Genomic DNA, 20,013 nt, shown 5'->3' with positions numbered 1-20,013 from the left:
AACAATCATCTGAGGACAAAATATCTTTTTTTTTTTTTACTATCATAAGTGGCCCAGCTGATTTCACAAAATCACTGACAATAATATCCTTATTATGGAGATTCAATCAAGGTGAGAACCATTTGGGATTGGAACAAACCTTCTAGTGGCTGTCCCATGTTTCTAAATTGAGTGGTGTTTCCTTTGTTCCTTAAAATGAAAATATGTGTGTAAATCCTATTACAATATATCAATACCTTAAAAAACGTCTTTATAAGTTATTAGGTAAGCTTTGATCAAAACACATAACAAACAGGTTTATTAATCTAAAAATGGTCAAATGCCAAAAAATTTACTTGGCTTGACTTTGTTGTTTTTGTTTTGTCAAGGAAAATGATCTTAGCTACTTTACTGTTATAAAATATCATTGATGTGTCCTGTGAGATGTTCAGGACAGTCTCTGGAAAGTAACTGCTCCAGTGTAATAAATAAAGAAAATAATAGGGAGGTTTCTAGACCTTATTAAAAGATATGACCATGGTGGGTTAATGAAAATACCTAGCAGTACCAAGGAAGGCACAAGAACAGAGCATAGCACCATTTTCCAAGTTGCCAAGATTGCAACTATTCAGGAGACAGTAATCTGGAAGGGCACTTGATTTCCATGATTAATGCAGTTTAAATACATGGATTAGGTTTTTGAGAACTTCTTAGTATGGATAGGCAGACACAGCTATATAAACTATGAATGTGGTCTGATATTCAATGGTCCCATTGGCACTGTAGGATAAGGCTCGAACCCTCATGCGGTAGGTCTCTGGTTCTCGTAGTGGTCGTGTTGTGTACACCACTCCTTTCAGGTTTTCATCCCTTAAGGCGAAAGGAACAGTCTGTTCTTCATCAACCATGAGGAAAGTTGTCCTGGGATGCATCACTCCATCCTGCGTGTAGGCAACCAGCCGGATTAAATCTTGATTGGCAGCTATTCCAAATGGGAGGGAGACAAGTTTGTATTCCAAGGCATATGGGCTTAACGCACATTCCAAATCATTGGGTAGACAGTTCTTGAGGCAGAACCTAAGGACAACAAACACATGAAATGCAGTTATCTGGTTTGGAAGAAGGAGAGCCTTGATGCAGGTGATCATGATCCATGACAACTTTTAGGCATTAAACACAGGAGACAGTCTGACTGCAAGAGCAATACGGTTCACCCCAAGCCCTAAGTCACTAATGCAAACCAGATGCCAGATGGCTATGAGAGTACGCTGGTCTAGAATCAAATATCTATCTCTTGGCTCCTTTAAAATTAGAAGGCTTTGAACCATAGACGTAAGTATAAATACCACAAGAGTGTCTTTAAAATGAAACGTAAGGTTTGGAAATCAAAGCATCTGAACTGTCCTGGAAACCAGGGCATCTTAAAGAGAAAAACACAAGTTTTGTTTTTCTTTTATTAATTTTAAAATAGTGTATTTCCTATGATTATTTGGAAGCTGAAATAGGATAGATTAATTTTTGGCTTACTTTTCTAAAAATAATAAAAGGTCAATTAGGATTCCTGGAAGAAAACCAACTTTCTTTTATATTTGTAGTCAACATTATTTTAGATTAAAAGTATTATATTTTCTTTGCTAGAGCCAACATTGACTATTTATGAATCATCATGACTTTTAAATTGTCTGCCAGAAATGACTGCTAATAAAGAAGACAATTAAAAAGTGCACAAAGGATAATTTTCTGGAGATATGGATCCTTCAGTCATAGTATTTTCAGAAATTTCAGGAGTCTATACTTTTAATGTTCTCTTTCCCCTTTCTAGTCTCCTCAAACCAATTGCAAACAGGTTTTTGGTGGATCCTTGGCACTTGGCCATGGCACCGTAGCTTGATAGGCACCACCCAGAGGAAAACAAAGTATGAGCTCCAACCAGCATTTGGTTTAAGAACCACCCTACCCAAGGTGAAAATCACTACTTGTTTTCAAGGACTCTGTTAATTTGGTATCTGACCAAAGTACAGCATTTCTGAAAGGGAGGGAGAAAACTGAGGAGTAATTTATTGAGAACCCACAGAAGACAGTGTTTCAGAGAGCAGGAAATGTAAACAAGACGACATGTGCATGGGCAGACGATTAACTCATCTTTGCTCATCTCTATTCTCTAGTGGCGTGGTGAGTCATCACAGTAACAGGAAAGGTGCTGCTTGATGTGTTCCAAGCACCAAGAGTCCTTAAAGCCCTGAGGCAACACAAATGGAAAGTGGAATACTTCAAAGAAAGGCAGGCTCTATCACCCCATAAAGCTACTGCTGAGGCAGACGTCTAGAAGTCACATAGAGGATTACACACTGGGGAGATTGCCCCAGGAGAGCCTGGCAGACAAAGTGATGCCCAGGCTACAGTGGTTGCTGCTGGATGAGCTCATTTCTTACCCATTCGTTGAAGAAGGAACACATTGTTACTTCATTTCCCCCCAGGGTCATTGACTTTCTTAGAGTTAAACATGGCCACGGACAGTTTTCTGGTCAAGGAGACAGAGAAAGAAGGATTTTCAAATCATGTCTGGGAAGACAAGGCAAGACGTACCCTGAAACAGGATCCCGTTGGAAATTGGGTGGACAGGGTGTGTCGATGCATTGGTAGCTTCCTCTCATGTTGAAGCACATGCGATTTGGTCCACAGTGCACATTCTGCTCCAGGCACTCATCAACATCTAGTAAGAGCACAAGGAACATGAAGTATCAGCAACATGGTCAGAGAAGGCCATCACAGCAGGTTTTCTGGACACTGAACCAGAACGTAGAAGGCCAGGCTTTCGCTTTCCACAAAGGAACTTGGTGGCTAGACCTAAACTTTTTCAACCACAAAGTGCGGATCGTGATATCTAGTATGCTTTTTCTTTCAGGATACATTTCTTTATCATGGAAATGGAAAAATAAGAGCTATAGAAGTATAAACCAACCAAACCAAACTCACTGCCGTCAAGTTGGAGCCAACTCACAGTGACGCCTCCTTGGCTTTCCAAGATGGTATCACTATAGAAGTAGATTGCCCAACCTTCCTTCTAAGGAGTGGATGGTGGGTTTGAACCACCAGTCTTCTGGTTAGGAGTCAAATGCCTTAGGCACTATGCCAGCAGAGAGGGAGCTATCAAGAGCTCTCTGGAGTCTCTCGTATTTGGAACATAAAGTGCATTTGAGTTTTGTAAAGCAAACACTACTTTAAATGCACTAAAAACAAGCTGAAAAATTAAAGGACACTTGTGAATCTTTTTTTTTGCAAAGTGAATAATCTCTTTAAAATCTGAATAATTCTTCCCTAGAGTTTTATTTCAAACTCTACGAAAGGCCTTCAATGAGATGTATAGACACGGTGGCTACGATGATGGGCTCAAGTATAGCAGGGATTATGGAGGTGGTACGGGATCGGGCATTGTTTCATTCTGCTGTGCATGGGGTTGCTATGAGTTGGAAATGACTCAACAACACCTAACAACAACAACAGAGTTTTATTTTAAAAGTTCAAATTGTTGGGGAGAGTGACTGCTCAGAGGGTGACTTTACTGAATAGGAAAGTAGACATTAAATGAGTCAAAATATTAATTCAGGGGAGACTGTACAGGTTAATCAGACCTCACAGACAGAGAGAAAACAAATAATAAAACAGAAATAAATGAATGAGCTTAGAATGACAATCCATATTTCAGCAAATAGAGCAAGGAGTCCAACTGAAGCTGACCTACAGAGTCCATTCTTAGTTGCTATGGTGATCAGATGCTCTTCTGAGGATAAAAGTGATATTATGGGAAAAATAAGCAATATTTTTTAATATAAAATATTCAATATTAAATACAAAAATTGGTATATAAATACAAATATATCTAAATTACAAAAAATGAAGAAACATCAAGATGGAACTAAAGGAATTTTTCTTTTGAAATTTTAGAAAATGAATGTTTTTGAACAATAATTCTTAACTTGGAGTTATATTTAAGCATCAGTGGATATTTGAATCCTTTGAATTACACAAAAATGTTTTTTGCATGTGTGTATTTATGTGTGTGCTTGTGTGTGTGTGTATGTATGTGTGTGTGTGTGAGAGAGAGAGATTCATAGATGGATGATGGGTTTTCTCAAGAGAGGGTCCATAGGGTTCAACAATTTTTCAGGTATTCTGAAAGTCGAAAAAACTTAAGAGCCACATTTTTGAGCAATGGTTTCCTCACTGGCAGTGCATGAAGGTTTTCCAGGACTATGAGAGCAAACATTTTAGAGTCTCAATTCCAGATCCTCCTTTCATAACTTTTGTCCTAAAATCAGTCTGCCTGAGAACTTCCTGTGACCTGCTCCTCCCTTCTCTTTTACAAATTCCTGCTTCACGAAAGAGTGGCTTTCTCTCACCACTAGTCTCTTTGATACCTATTGCAAAAAACTTCAATGAAAGGTGACAACGTTGGAATATATATTTACAGCAGCATAGTGCCTAAGGCACTTGACTGCCTACCAGAAGGCTGGTGGCTCAAACCCACCAGGCACTCCTCTGAAGGAAGATTGGGCAATCTACAACCGAAGTGATACTGCCTCAGAAACCCAAGGAGGGGTCGCTATGAGTCAGGTCCAACTCGTCGGCACATAAGAACAACAACAACAAACCAATAGTCTTAGCCCTCTATCTGAAATTATATTTTAAAAGTAAGCTTGTTGTGAGAACACCTAACACTTTTATTTGAACAAACAAACAAAATTATCTTAGACTTTTTCTAGTCAATTTGGTTGGTTCAACAATGAGTAAGATTTTAAGTTATATAGTAGTCATTCCCCATAAACTGAGAGTTCAATTTGTTAAATCTGCAGCTCCAATATTTTGATGGAAATATATTTAAAGCACATATACATTAAGTAACATGCCAGAAATTACATTCTTTATAACTACTTACTTGATGATGAAAAATTTTAGAGGCTGATTTTTTTTTTTAAATTTATGAGGGAACTACCAAGTTTGCAAAATTCTTTTATGGGTATGTAAGCAAAAAAATGGAAGACTACTTCTTTTAGAGGAAGTCTAAGTCAATTGGTTGCATATAGGTACTTGTAATACAAGCACACAGGTACTTGTAGTACTTTGACCATAGATGCTAATGCATAGGAGGGAAAGATTACAGTTAAACTGATTCAAACCAATTCTCTGTTGAGATGAGCTCTAACAGTCAAATGCACCTGTATCATGGAATCAGCTCCAAGACCAATGGGCATGTGTAACTCTTCTGTTATTTCTCAGTAATAGATGGCTTTATAGCTGGTCTTTACATTGGATTTGGATTCGAGCTGTGAAGTTCTATTGAGAACATTAATTAACTTAGAATTTTTTGTAAAAGGAAAAAGAAAAAGAATAATTTCAAGAGAAAATATGTTAATCATGGCAAATAAATGTCAAATCTTATTTCTAAGTTAATAACCTCAAACCTCACTGCCATTGAGTCGATTTGACTCATAGTGACCCCTCCTTGGGTTTCTGAGGCAGTATTCCTATGGAAGTAGACTGTCCAGTCTTCCTTCTGAGGAGTGGCTGGTGGGTTTGAAACAACAGCCTTCTGGTTAGCAGTCAAATGCCTTAGGCTCTATGCCATCAGAGCTTGGGTTTGCATTTTTGTCTCAAAAATGAACATTTTAGATTATATTCTGTTTTCTAATGAAAAGATTATATTCTGTTTTCTAATGAAAAGATAGACATTGTAATTACTTAATATTCACAAAGTAAAAAGATTTTGAACTAGAATATTATGGAGTAAGTCACTTACTTGACTTTTTAGTTATTTCTATTATTGACAATGACATAATGTGCTTTCTGTTACTTGTTTTTTACAAGTACTAGATTTCATATAAGGAGCTCTGGTGGTGCAGTGCCTGAGGCATTTGCCTGCTAACCAGAAGGTTGGAGGTTCAGATTTACATCCTTGGAAACCCAATGGGGGGCCGCTATGAGTCAGAATCAACTCAGTGGCAGTGAGTTTGGTTTTGGTTTTTCATATAGGAATAAAACAAGTTTTTATTTCAGTTAAGTCTTGTTTATTATCTCTGTGAACCAATTCCTAATTAAGATTTTATCTGTTAGACGTTCTTCATTGCCTTGACAAAATGAGATTGTCTCAGAATGAAGTGAAAAGCTATCTAGGGAAACGTGAAAGAAAATCTATTAGTTTATCTTTTTTTCATATTTTTAAAAAACTTCCCTTTACACTCAACCTCCAAAGTTTATGTCGGCTTTATAGTAAAGACATGCAGAAACATGGAAGTCAGTGGGCTGAAGGGGTTCATGATAATGGTGGCATGGAAACCTGAATGGAGGCACAGAATGTAGGCCAATATGCATAATAAAAGCAGCTACTTTATCACAGATTTTCAGAAGGTGAATATGGATCTATAAAGAAACATCCAAACCTAATGTACTAAGTGTTTGTGCTTGGGTTCTTGGATCCATCATCACGTATGATTCTCAGACAAAGCTTTCGTAAGTATTTGGACTGCTGGCCAAGTAGCAGTCTATTACTATCTCCTTAGGGTTAAATGTCTCTGCTCACTGTAGTTGCTCAGCACACTGGGTCTTAGTAAAAAGAAGCCAGAAAAAAATGGAGAAATCACATTGTCTCTGTTAACTGACAATGTGGTGATGTCTAGTTTTTATTAAGTATAAGAACTTTTTATGTGAGAAATTAAAGTATATGCATTCTATAACATAAATATTATTGCTATAAGAAAAGAATCACAAGAAGAGCTGAAACACTTTTACTTTAACAGCTTTAGAACATGAATTCATTTAACCACGTGCTTCCAGATACTTCATTTTAAAAAATGATTTAGAATTAACATCTTGAAACACCCATCTTATAGAAATTATTTATATATTTTATATTTAAATAATTTAGACCCTTGATAAACTATGGATTACATTTTAAAAATATGGATGGGTTAGAAAACTCATTTCAAACGCAGTGTAAATACAGCACTTCTACGTTTTTGAAATTACACTAACAGTGCTTATAGTTAGCATAAGGAACTTTAATTTCTTCTCTCCTTCTTTGGGCAAATCATGATTGGTTGTATTTTTTGGTTTGTTTTATTTTGTCACCCCATGACTGTCACTTTTGACTAGAATCTCCTTGTTCAATGTCAAAGTCATTTTAATTCCCCTTTTATTACTGATAACATTTCTATTGCTAATGTATGAAACTTAAAAAAAATCATATGTCAATGAAAAGCAGTCTTTGTTTCTTCATAAATGCCTCAAACACTTTGTAAAGCTATAAAAAGATTCCAAGTTATTCTTTTAGAGTAAAGGCTTCTTTAAAGGGAATAATTGTTTTCTTTCATGTCTATTTAAAACCACAAAATATGAAACCCATTTAAATTGCAAACATTTCAAATGACACCTGTTTCTAATTTGTTCACATTATTTCCCACTCTCTACAGCCCAACTAAAGACTGAAAAAGACATTCTGAACATAATGAGTGACATAGACAATTCACAAACAAACTGGCATAATTTAAAAAAGAAGAATCTTCTAATGAACATATGACATAATTTAACCCTTTTAAATCTATCTAAGGGATTTTGAAGTTTGGTTTGGGTCATTCCAAGTGCTCCAATATCTACCCTGCTAGCTGCCTGTCTTCCTGGTACACCTATTGGGAGTATAATTTTAGCCCTGGGCATTGCCACCTCTTCAGCAGAATTCTTTGGATGAAGAGCTGGGGAAGTTATTCAACAAGGACAAGACCAGGGCTCTTGCCCCATCCTCTTGCCAAATTCAGTAACCCTTGTGCTCATAGCATCTTAGGAGACATAAAATACTGATCTAGACATTATGGCACCTGTGGTCAGGTTCTACCTCTGATCTTGATTGCTCTAGGACATTGAGGCTCATGTAACACTCTGAGAATTTGTTTATAATCTGTACAAAGGGTACAAATTATTGCCCTTGATGTGTCTGTACCTCTGATTAAAATAGAAACATTAGAGATTGAAAAATATGAGACTATAATGCAAATATGTTATTCTAGTACTTTAAATTCCAGTAAAATATTTTGCATAGAGTATGTTCTTAATAAACATTTGGTGATTGATGGCTGAAAAGTTATTACTGAGTTCACTCTTCTTCAGCCCACATGATCCAATGGAGCTCTTAGGGAATAGGAATACACAGGGGGTGTGAGGGGGGGACTCATGGTACTCAGGAGAAGCCATCGTTTTTCCTGATCTTGCCTTCAGGAATACATCTTTTCATGAGATGAGTCCTAGGAAGTCTTGTGTGAATTCCACAGAGAGTGAAAAGTCAGTCTAGATTTGACTGTTACTGGTAATGCAATCTCTAGGAGATTTTATTACTATAATTTAGAAAATGTAAAGTTTGTACGTGACAGACATTAATTAAATAATTATCAAGACTTACAGAATGCTCTAAGATATTGCCCCGCCCCCAAATTAAGGGAATTTCTTAGGTTTTCAAGATAAACCACCAACTGCCGTTGAATAGTTTCCGACTCATGGTGACTATGTGTGTCACAGAACTGTGCTCCATGGGCATTTTAATGGCTGATTTTTCACCACAATTCTTATTTCTTTTTAATCTAATACACACTGCCACATAATAAACCTTACCAATGCTCTTTTGCATTTTCCTGTAGAGTGAACTATTAAGATATATTTTTTCTTTCATTCAGCTGTCAGTTTGTGGTACTGTGGTGGCTTATGTGTTTCTGTGAGGCTGGACACTATGCCACCAGTATTTCAAATACCAACAGGTTCAGTCATGGTAAACAGGTTTCAGCAGAGTTTCCAGACTATGATAGATTAGGAAAGAGGACCTGGTGATATAAATATACTTTACCCAAAACTCCATTATAGAACCTATTAATTTTTAAATTATTTACTTATTTATATGTGTCTAGAATATAAGATCTGAAACTGAAGGAACTATCTCTTATTCATCTGTGTAAACCTCTTGTATCCTACAATACTAGCACATGGTGGTGCTCAAGAATCATTTGTAAACTCAAAGAATAAAGGGATTATTCACATGACTACCCACCGATCACTCTAAAAGTCAGTCTAACTACAGTGACAAAATATTAAATAATGCCTAATGCCCAAGGAAATTTAATGTGTACTTCCCCCATTTATCCTTCCACCTTAGCTGAATTGTGAAAAAATTTTAGAAAGGGCTATTCTCATTAAGGAACCCTGGTGGAGCAGTGATTAAAGTGCTTGGCTGTTAACTGGAAAGTCTGTAGTTCAAACTCACCAGCCACTCTGTGGGAGAAAGATGTAGCAGTCTGCTTCCACTGACCTTATGGGTCAGTTTTACTCTGCCCTATAATGTCTCTGTGAGATGGAATAGACTCAATGGCAACAGGTTTTATTCCCATCAAATTAAAAAAAAATATGTAATATAGACTGATTTAGGCATGCTAGCTCTTTTTAGAAACAACATACCAAAAAGGTTTCTCAAATACTTTCTTCGCTTAATTATTTTCTCATTGCTTTCCCTACCTGTAAAACCAATGTCTAAAGATAAGATTGCCAATGGGAATGGGGAGAGAGGCGAAGCAAGTAGGATAATAATTATTCAAAGAGAAAAAAACATTTTATTCTCACATTCTGTTATATTAGTTTTCAGACAAGTTGCAGCATAAATATCCCAATACCCCCTCACCTTGACATGTTTTTCCATTTAACATGAGTTGATAACCAGGCGGGCAGATACACTGATAACTTCCAAAGGTATTTTTACACTCATGCTGGCAAGTGTCTCTATTTTCACATTCATCAATATCTGTTCAGAAAGAAAGCAGAGTGTATTTATACAGATAAGCAAAACAAAGGCAGAAACCATGACAGAGCTAACTATAAACAAGCTGTTGCTATACCAGAGCAAACATTTTTGGTGGTTTTATATCCATGTGCTTAAAAATGCTCAACATTGTTTTATATCAGGATGTTTTTAATTAGGTTTGTATAAACTATACTATATTACAAAATGTGAACATTTCTTCTGTGTGTAAGCATATATGAACTGAATCCCAAAACTGGCCAATTTTCACATTTGTTAAATGAGGCAAGAGTCAAATGACAGAGGAAACTGATTTGTACAAGGTCCTAAGCCACCATAGTACCAAAGTCTTGACAGAATGGTAGAACTTACTTAAAAAATGAAGCTACTATTCAGATGAATTGGAAAAAGGGATATCAGTTTTAATTCATTTAAACTTCAGTGTTCTCTCTCTCCCTGCCCTCCCCACATGCACAGTTTCCCTCCACACAGATATCATCAAACACCACAAATATCTTATGATAGGAATATTCACTCAAACTTTTCATACAACTGTAAAGTACTAACAGCAATTATTTAAGTTGCTTTCTAACATGGGTTCATAGCCAGGTGGGAGAAACACTGAGAACTTCCCAAAGGTATTTTTACATTCATGCTAGCAGGTGTCCCTACTCTCACATTCATCAGTATATCTGATAGGTATACTTTAAATATACCTAAATATTTATACTTTTTGTGTTACTTTGGATGGGCCACTTCAAGTCTCAAGATCTGTTTATTCATTCACCAGAAGGAGATATCGATATAATCTGTTCTATTTCATAGGTTTGTTGGGAGGTTCATGTACAGTAATATATGGGTAAGAATTTTATAAATTATAAACATCTATTGGGAGCTCTGGTGGCCTAGTGCCTAAGGCATTTGACTGCTAACCAGAAGGCTGATGGTTCAAATCCTCCAGCCACTCCTCAGAAGGAAGACTGGGCAATTTACTTCCATAGAGATACTGCCTCAGAAACACAAGGAGAGGTCGCTATGAGTCGGATTCAACTCAATGGCAGTGAGTTTGAGTTTTATCTATCTGGTATTATTAAGGGAGCTCTGGTAGCATGGGGCCTAAGGCATTTGACTGCTAACCAGAAGGCTGGCAGTTCAAACAAAGCCAAGAGAATAACAATAAAAAGGATAGTTAAGAAGAGATTACAATTCAAAATTAATTGGTATTTGCTTTCAGAATAAGAGATGTGGTTTTGGGGTCTCATATTTCTCTTCCCAATTGTGTTTGCATTGGCCAATATTAACATTCCCAATGCCTGAGCACACATCAATCAATGGGAGAATAAAGAGGAGAACATGGCATGAAATGGAAGCAAAAGTGCACTATGGTGGAACTAAAGAGAAGACAGAGGGAAAATTGGGAGATGACTCAGAACATGAGGATCTGTTCATTTTGCATATTTTGCATATTCACATGTATGTGCAATGATTCAAAATCTGTTAATGATAATACTCATCAAATATTTGCCAATGTTTTTGCATCATTTCAGTTAACTAAGGCATTAGTTCCACAACTTGTGTTGTTTTCTTGCCTATAGAATATGCTTTAACCAAAAATAGCAACTCATATTTAAATGATATTGAACTTCAAGTAGTTAACATAGCACTTCCCAGAGAATGAATTTTAAAGTGGACTCAGGTGTGACTTCTGCAAAGGGAACCCTACATTCAGAAGCAATATGATGTTCATTATTCCTATTCAGCTTTGGAATCTATTCCTTAAAAAGCTACATTTCAGCCCAAGTTTAAAAGATTCCACAGTATTAATTTCAACCTTTTGTAAGCTGTGTTTCTCAGATGGTTAATTAAAAAGCACTTAGTTTTTATTCCAAATTGTTCTTGTTTCATAATTTCAAAGCTGTCCGGAATCTTGTATAAATTTCTTTATTAATGCCCAATACAATAAAATACCATATTTTAGAAAACATCTACCCCAAAAGAAAACTTAAATATCCAACATTCAACTGAGTAAAAGTGATAAGAGAATCTGGGTCCACCTAAGAGAAAGAAGAAAACGGTATAGAAACAGGACTTGGAGAAAGAGACGGCAAATGTTGGACTCAGGGGAAGAAGAGATGTTTAAGAAGTGTAAAAGAACTGCTTAACAGAAACCATATTTAGGAGAGTATATACCAAGTGCTGAGCACTTATGAGAAATGTAAGAAAATGTAGTTGAAATAACAACCTTTGAATTTCAACATATTTTTTCCTTGCCTTCCCTCTTCTCTTCCTCCCTCCCTCCTTCCTCCGTCCTTCTGCTCTTCATTCCTTGCTTTCTTTATTCATCTAACAAATAGTGCAGCAATGAACTATATGTTCCTTGTGTCCTGTCTGCTGATTTCCCTTGGTTCCTAGCTCAACGACATACAAAGTGAGGATACTCTCAGAAAATTGAGTTAAATAAATGACAGATGGCAATGTTTGCAACTTAACTGAAAATAAGACTGCAATTCTTGACATGGAAATTACACTTTTACAAACAAGTGAAATTACAGATTTGTAAGTTTAGATAAAGATATTGAAAGCACATATGTTAGAGTGAATGAAGCAATGCTATTTTCTTCTGGCTCACATTATCTTTTAAGTGACTTATATAAACACAAAGATGTTTCTCAATGGTACTGAGAAATTCCATGGGGAGTGCAGGGTAGTCAATGAGATGCCAGTTGTCATAGAGAGCAAACAATCAACAAAAGTAGCTGAAATTGTCACACTATTTTGGGATCAATCAGAGATAGCCATAATCACATAGTATTAGATTACGTGGCATTGTGTATATATATATATGTATATATATATTTTTTTTTTTAAGAAAAACATAATCTGGATGCCACTGAAATTTATTGCTACATAGCATTAAATTTAGTAACACTTTCAGAAGTGATCAAAAGAAAAATTGGTATATAACACAACAAATTTTTAGAATGCATATTTATAAATAGATCATTTATCTGAATAAAATTTGTGATAGTTTTGGTACCAGGGTAACTGTTTTAAAATATCAAGACATCCTAGACTTGAGATCAGATGTAGTTGCACTCACACTATTACAGGTGCTATAAATATGCATAGTCTCTGGTCAGTAAGTGAGCCCAAAGAAAGGAAATGCAATACGGCTGACATTTACCTACACATGTGTCATGGCTTGCCTCAGAGCCTTCAGGACAAGTTTTCCTAATAGTCCTTCTAGTCCTGGAGAGAGATGTCCTGCTGTTTCTATACTCTGAGTAGGAGCTGTAGAGATGTGAGTACTGTCTGTAATGCTGTTGAGGTTGATAGTTGTTTCTCACAGGGGAGAACCGTGCAGGGTTATAGCTACTGTACTGAGTGCCATAATTGGGCAGCCTCTCCAATCCAGCGCAAGATTTCCCGTCCCCTAATAAATGTTGTCCTGGGGGACAGATACACTTGAAGCTGCCGGGGGTGTTGGAGCACTGATGTGCACAAGGTTTAGGCACTTGTTCACACTCATTAATGTCTGCTCGTGTGGCATGATACATAAAAAAGAGAAAAAAACAAAAACACACATACACACAAAACATAGGAATAAAGAATCAGTCTGTGAAACAAATAGAGGACATTATGTTACCCTTCAAAGCCAGGAATATACACAGTAATTTCTCCTCAACCGATATGAACCATGGAGAAAGCTTTAATCACCCAGTTTTGGAATGCTGTATATAGAAAGATTCTGTGTCACTCTCTAAAAATTACTTCAAGCTTTATTTGAACGTTTTCTTTGGAGTGAGTGGCTCAGAAAACTGGACACTAATTTTGTGAATCCTTCCTCCTTGTAGTTTTAGCTTCATGGCTTCACTAAGACCCAGTGAACTCTGTCGTATCTCCTTGTCTGAGGAAAAACAACTTGGATATGGGCTAAACTGCCACACATTATTACACATAATTTTAAGTCCAATATTGGCATCTTAAATCTTGTACACCTATATACAAGTTTCTGAGTTCAACTAGGTAGGTACATACCAAACTGTTGATATATACATATCTTCCTCTTGGGGAAAAAGGTTCAAAAGAGTGTGGAATTCAAAATTAATAAAATTAATATTAAACTGCAATTAGAAAACAGTCTCAGTAGTATCTCTTAATACAATGATATCTGAAAATATTCAACTTCATTTCTTAACTTACTCTTTCTTTCTTTGGACAAATATCTGTTTTAGATGCTATTTTTCATTTTCATAATTGGTTGAAAAGGTTGGAAATAGTTCATTTATTTAAATACAATTTTTGTAAGTATATAACTCCCTTTATGGAGGAGGCCTGGAGGTGTCAGAGTTAAGTACTTGGCTGCTAACTCAAAGGCTGTGGTTCGAACTCACCCATGGCTCCCCAGGGGAAAGACCTGGTGATCAGCTTCTGTAAAGATTTCAGCTTAGGAAACGCTACAGGGCAGTTCTACTCTGTCCTATAGGGTCACTATGTGTCAGGATGAACTCAATGGCACACAACAATAACAGCTACCTTTATCTTTGTCTGTTTATTTTTATGTAAGTAAACTTGGTATTTCTCTATCCACCTTTTCCTCCCATGGTTTCACCTCTACAAAGCAGTGAGAGTAATTGTTTCTAAATGTAAATCACTCTGCTCCTCTGCTCAAGACCTTCTGTATCTTCCCATCACACCTTTAAAATAAAATCTAAGATCTTCTTTGTGACCTCATTGGTAGCGTAATGCCTAAGGCACATGACTGCTAACCAGAAGGCTGGTGGTTCAAACCCACCAGCCACTCCTCAGAAGGAAGGTTGGGCGATCTACTTCCATAGTGATACTGCCTTGGAAACCCAAGGAGGGACCGTGAGTCGGGTCTGACTTGACAGCACATGACAACAACAACAACTTTGTTCCATCAACACAGACCTTCTGACTGATCCCTCAGCCTGGAATACATTTGCCAAACTTTCTGCAGCTGCTCCTTTATTTCATTCAGTCCCTTTGAGAGGCTGCCAGGATCACAGTGTCATCACCCTAGCCTGGATTACCCTTTCCTCTTATCCTGATTTAGTTTTACTTAAGTGCTTATCATACTGGAATTATAGTTTATATTTGTGTCATAATTATTGTTGCTCTCTATGGAATTAAAACCATGAGGACAGAGAACTTGTATGTTCTGTTTAACATCATATCCTCATGACCTAGAATATTGTCCAGCACAAATTGGATGCTCAATAAATGATGAATTAATGAAAAACTGAGTTTAACATGATGTGCCAAATTAAGGCTCCAACAGAACATGAAGGGTCATATGGGAAAATGTATTCTTGAATCCAGAGAAATCATAGTTTAAAAGCTAATATAGATCTGAATTCTGTTGGTAGGATGGTAGACCACAATCATGTTTCTAGTTCACATTTAATTAGAATATTGATCACTAGTGTCTTTAATCTGCCATACAATTACAAGTTTTACATGCAAATATACTGATACAACTACAAATTTCATTTTCTCCTCTTTTGAATGAAAAAATTCAAACTAATAATCAAGGCCAACCACACTTTTTTCAAAAGATTAAAAAATAGGAAATGAAGACAGAATCATTTCTTCTTAAGACATAAACTCACAAGGCTCATAAAGTTAAAATATATATATTTCTATTTCTATGTTAAAACAGGGAGCTCTGGTAGCGTCATGCCTAAGGCACTTGACTGCTAACCAGAAGGCTGGCGGTTCAAACCCACCAGCCACTCCTTGGAAGAAAGATGGAGCAATCTCCTTCTGTAGTGATACTGCCTTGGAAACCCAAGAAAGGGTCGCTATGAGTCAGGTCCGACTCGATGGCACATAACAACAACAACAACAATGTTAAAACAAGGTGTTATATACTCCAAATCTCCCTGCAAATTGAAAAGTGAATGAAAACCAGGGATCAACACCAAATTCTTTAATCCATTAACACACTTGCATGAAAGAAAACAACATGAATAAGTAGAATAAAAATAGTAAATTACACTTTGAAAACTATTTGAGGAGGCATTTATGTTTTTAAACTCCTCAAGGCAGTGGCCTTGCCTTCTTTATTATTTTATCCTCCAGCCCAATGCCTGACATTCAACTGCTGATCACATTAATAAACAGATATACATATTTCACTCTAATGGGTCACTGTTGTGACTGATTAAGATGTTAAATTATATACAGACAGAAGACTAAAATAATATTCACTTCTGCTATCAAAAAACATTTATTTTAAGAGAGTATCTAGTCATGACATTAATTTGAATATTTGCTCTGTGCAATGTATTATTCTAGGGACTGCATAAAGACAGGACTTAGACTATATGGAAGAATTTGCAATAAATAATTGTTAAGCAGACAACCAAGACAACCAATTTTAAAAGCATAGCATGAAACCTAGAAGACAGTATTTAAAAGCCCATGCAATTTTTTATGGAATTTAAATAGTCTAGGGAGGAATATAATTTGATAGATGAGTTTTTTGGTTATAAATGCATTCATTTAAAAACGTATATGGTTACTTTCTTACAAATATTTTCTCAGGTCTATTATCGGACTTACTTTATATTTAATTATAACTCAGATGGAAACAAATAAGCAACTGGGAGAAACAAAGGAGATATTCTTAGCATATTCTTTACGCAATGAATGGCATATAGTAAATGAATGGTAGATGAAGTACTAGTTATCAATTTGTTTAAATATTGAATTCATAGTTTAATCCCTCATCCCAAACCTCATTCTGTATACTTAAAATGTATCTATGCAAACATTTATGTCATGTTCTTAGATAATTAATAAGATAATCTCGATCATTAAGTTGTCATGGCAATTATGTCACAGCCTCATTTTGATATGTGTGATGTATGGTAAGTATTCAGTAATTGATTATCATTATCATTTAAATAGTAATGTAAACTATTATTGTTCAGTATAAACTGAACTCATTGTGAAGTCTCTAAAGAAATAAGCAAAATTATTAATTATTTAAACCAACTTACATTACCTAAGAAAGTAAGCATGGCTAGGTAACTCCATTAAGTGGCTTCATTACTCAACAACTTACCCATACAGGGTCTTCCAACACCTTGAGATCGATAACCTCTTGGACACACACAACGATAGCTGCCTCTTGTATTTTCACATATCTGGTTATATCTGCACTGATGAGTCCCATCTTTACATTCATCAATATCTATAGACACAGAGGCAACAAAAAGTAGTAGCATTTCTTCTTTCAAACCCCAAAGTTATTATATTTAAAATAAACCTTTTGCAGCAATTGTCAAAGTTGCATTTCTCAGCATTTGGGAAGAGATCACGTCGACTTAAGACTTAGAGTCAAAAATCCTGGTCAAGTTCTAGTTCTCTCACTGATTAACTTGCTCCTTTTCCTCCTGTTCCCTAATGAGGAAAGAGTTTTATATTCAGGGTTTCCTCCAACCTCCTCTTTTGGCCATCTTATTTATTCTAGTGACTTCCACTAGTAACCTTGTTTATACAGATCTAGAGGAGTAGCGGTTGCTTCTGATTTCTGGTCCCATATTTCTAGCTGCTAACTGGACATTGCCATCTCTTTGATGTACCAGTTGTTCAAACTCAGCAAGTCACCAGTTTCTTATCCTTACTCCCTTATTTCTGATAATGGCATTCATGTGTTCCCAGTCAACTAGGACGCAAATGTTAGTCTTTGACTTACTCTGTCTTCTGCCAAGATTTGGTAATTCTACCTTCTTCAATCAAACCCATATATTTCCCCATTTCCAATCCCCCTTAGCTAGATTTTTTTTGCAGTAGCTTCTTAGTTGACCTTCTGATCTTTCAGTTAATCTTCCTTCTAATTTATGTTAAACATAATTATATGGCCCATCTTCTTAAAAATATGTAAACTTGCATGTAACTGTGCATGGTGCCAAGTTGGGTGCTATTGTTACAAGTTAAGAAAAGTATTTACCTATATTCATAGTATTATAGATAAAAAGAGTTTTAAGTTTGATAGTAAACTGTTCTAATTTATTTTTTATTTAAGCTTACTTATTAAGGGAAAATTTAAGCATATACAAAACTAGAGAGAAAAATATAATGAATGTCCATGTACCTCAGTAAGTATCAACACATTGTCAGTCAGTCTTTTTCTAAATCTCTATAACACCCACCCTCTTATTATTATATTATTTTGAGGCAAGTTCATTTTATAACTGTATTAATATATATTTTAGAATATTTTTAAATCTCCTATTTTATAAATGAGAAACTTAAATGCAAATTGCTGCATGGTCTTGAGCTTGAGACTTGTCCAAGGGCACATAGGCGTCAAGAAGGAAAGATTAATTTTTAACACTTTCTATACTTTTTCTTCCTTTTCCACCCATTAACATTTCCTCCAAGACTCTATTTAAATGTGGTCACTTCCATGGGATCTTGATAATCATTCCTGTAAGATTTGATCAGTCTTTCCTGGGTACTCTCATACAATTTTATTTATACCTCTTCTATGGTATTTCATTTTGCTTTATATTATAGCTTTTTTTTTTTTTTTGGTTGGTTTCTCTTTGTAAGGGAAGGGGATTAGCCAATCTACTCTAGCAGATTGTGAGTATGTGAGAGCAGGAATGGTAATTGTTTTGTTTTTGCAAATCCTGCAGTTTGTAGCTCTGCTAGCTCTACAGACAAGGAAGAAATATAAGATACTGTATTGTCTGATAATTATTTTGACATTAAAAAAAAAATACTTACTTCTCAAATACTTATTTCTGAGCTTTTAAACATCTTTACCGACATAATTTTTTTCTTAGCCCACTACATGAAATTCTAAATATATATGCTAAATTTCATATCAGAAACAATGTTATACAGTAATAAATTATGTGGTAGTAAACTGCCTCAGAAACCCAAGGAGGGGTCGCTATGAGTCGGGGCCGACTCAACGGCACATAACAACAACAACAACAAACTATATAAGCCAACTATGTAACTGATAAGGTCTCGAAATTGTCATGGGTCTCTATGACAAGTTTCCATTTCCTGGCATAGCTATGACCTTGGGGTCCTGAGCACAATCATACTAAAGGTGGGAGCTAAAATCTATGAAAAAATAACGACTTCCCTGTTAGCTAACATTTACTCTATGCATTAGTTTTAAAAAAGGATGCCTTCCTTGGCTTCTTGATGGTGTTGGTCACTAAATCCTACACTTACCGATGCAGGTTCCATTTTCGGCCTTGGTCATCCCATTTGGACAAAGATCAATGCACCTATAGCCACCCCGGCTGTTCTGGCAATGCTGATCTGGTCTGCATACATTCTGCCTACACTCGTTCACATCTTGATCAAAGAACAAAGGAAATGCAGATTGAGAAAATAATTTCTTCTACTTTTCCAGAGAAACCATACATTAGATTTTATGAATGTAAGATTAAGGTGCTTAAATATAATAAGGTACATGACATACTTTATATTAAAACAAATTAATAAAAATAAAGACCAAAATATTATTTCACAGAACTGGTAGCCATGCATACTAGTTCCACCTAGAAAAATTAAAATTATATATACATACATAACTAAAAACTCACTGCCATTGCATCAATTCTGACTCATAGTGATCCCCATTGGGTTTCCAAGGCTGTAAATCTTTACAGAAGTATACTGCCTCATCTTCTTCCCAGAGCAGCTGGTGGGTTTGAACCATGGACCTTCTGGTTAGCAGGCAAATGCTTTACCCACTATACCACCAGAGTGGTATATACACCAAAACCAAACTCACTGTCGTTGAGTCAGATCTGACTCATAGCAACCCCTCCTTGGGTTTCTGAGGTGGTATCACTACGGAAGTAAATTGCCCTATCTATCTATCTATCTATCTATCTATCTATCTATCTATCTATAGTTTTATGTATTGTATATTGTATACCATATACAATATATATTTGTATTGTATATGCATATACAATATATGTTGTATTATATGCATTGCATATGTGTGTACCATATACAATATATATTGTATGCCATATACATATGGTATATATATTCATGTACATGTACTTACATATGTAAGTATGTGGTGTGTGTATGTGTGTATCACAATTTTGTGGGAAAATTTTATAAATATGATAGGGAAAATATAGATAAAAAGGTTATATAATTAGAAAATGAAACCTCTAAAGCATAGCATTTGC

The 20,013-nt window shown here is 35.8% G+C and overlaps 1 protein-coding gene across 1 annotated transcript in view; it reads right to left on the bottom strand.

The window, feature by feature from the left end:
- Positions 1-689: 689 nt before the first annotated feature.
- The window catches only part of HMCN1 (hemicentin 1), a 691,072-nt gene continuing 671,748 nt past the window's right edge, over positions 690-20,013 (bottom strand). Inside the window, exons 101-106 of the mRNA XM_007937695.2 lie at positions 19,031-19,156; positions 16,899-17,027; positions 12,990-13,340; positions 9,689-9,808; positions 2,566-2,692; positions 690-1,056 (exon numbers count right to left, since the gene is read on the bottom strand). Of these exons, the coding sequence (XP_007935886.1) occupies positions 690-1,056; positions 2,566-2,692; positions 9,689-9,808; positions 12,990-13,340; positions 16,899-17,027; positions 19,031-19,156 (1,220 nt within the window). The remainder of the gene's footprint in view (positions 1,057-2,565; positions 2,693-9,688; positions 9,809-12,989; positions 13,341-16,898; positions 17,028-19,030; positions 19,157-20,013) is intronic.

This window comes from Orycteropus afer, unplaced genomic scaffold, assembly GCF_000298275.1.
Source record: "Orycteropus afer afer isolate SDZICR_OR568_19922 unplaced genomic scaffold, OryAfe1.0 scaffold00043, whole genome shotgun sequence".
NCBI lineage: Eukaryota > Metazoa > Chordata > Mammalia > Tubulidentata > Orycteropodidae > Orycteropus > Orycteropus afer.
This window is presented reverse-complemented; position numbering and strand designations above follow the sequence as displayed.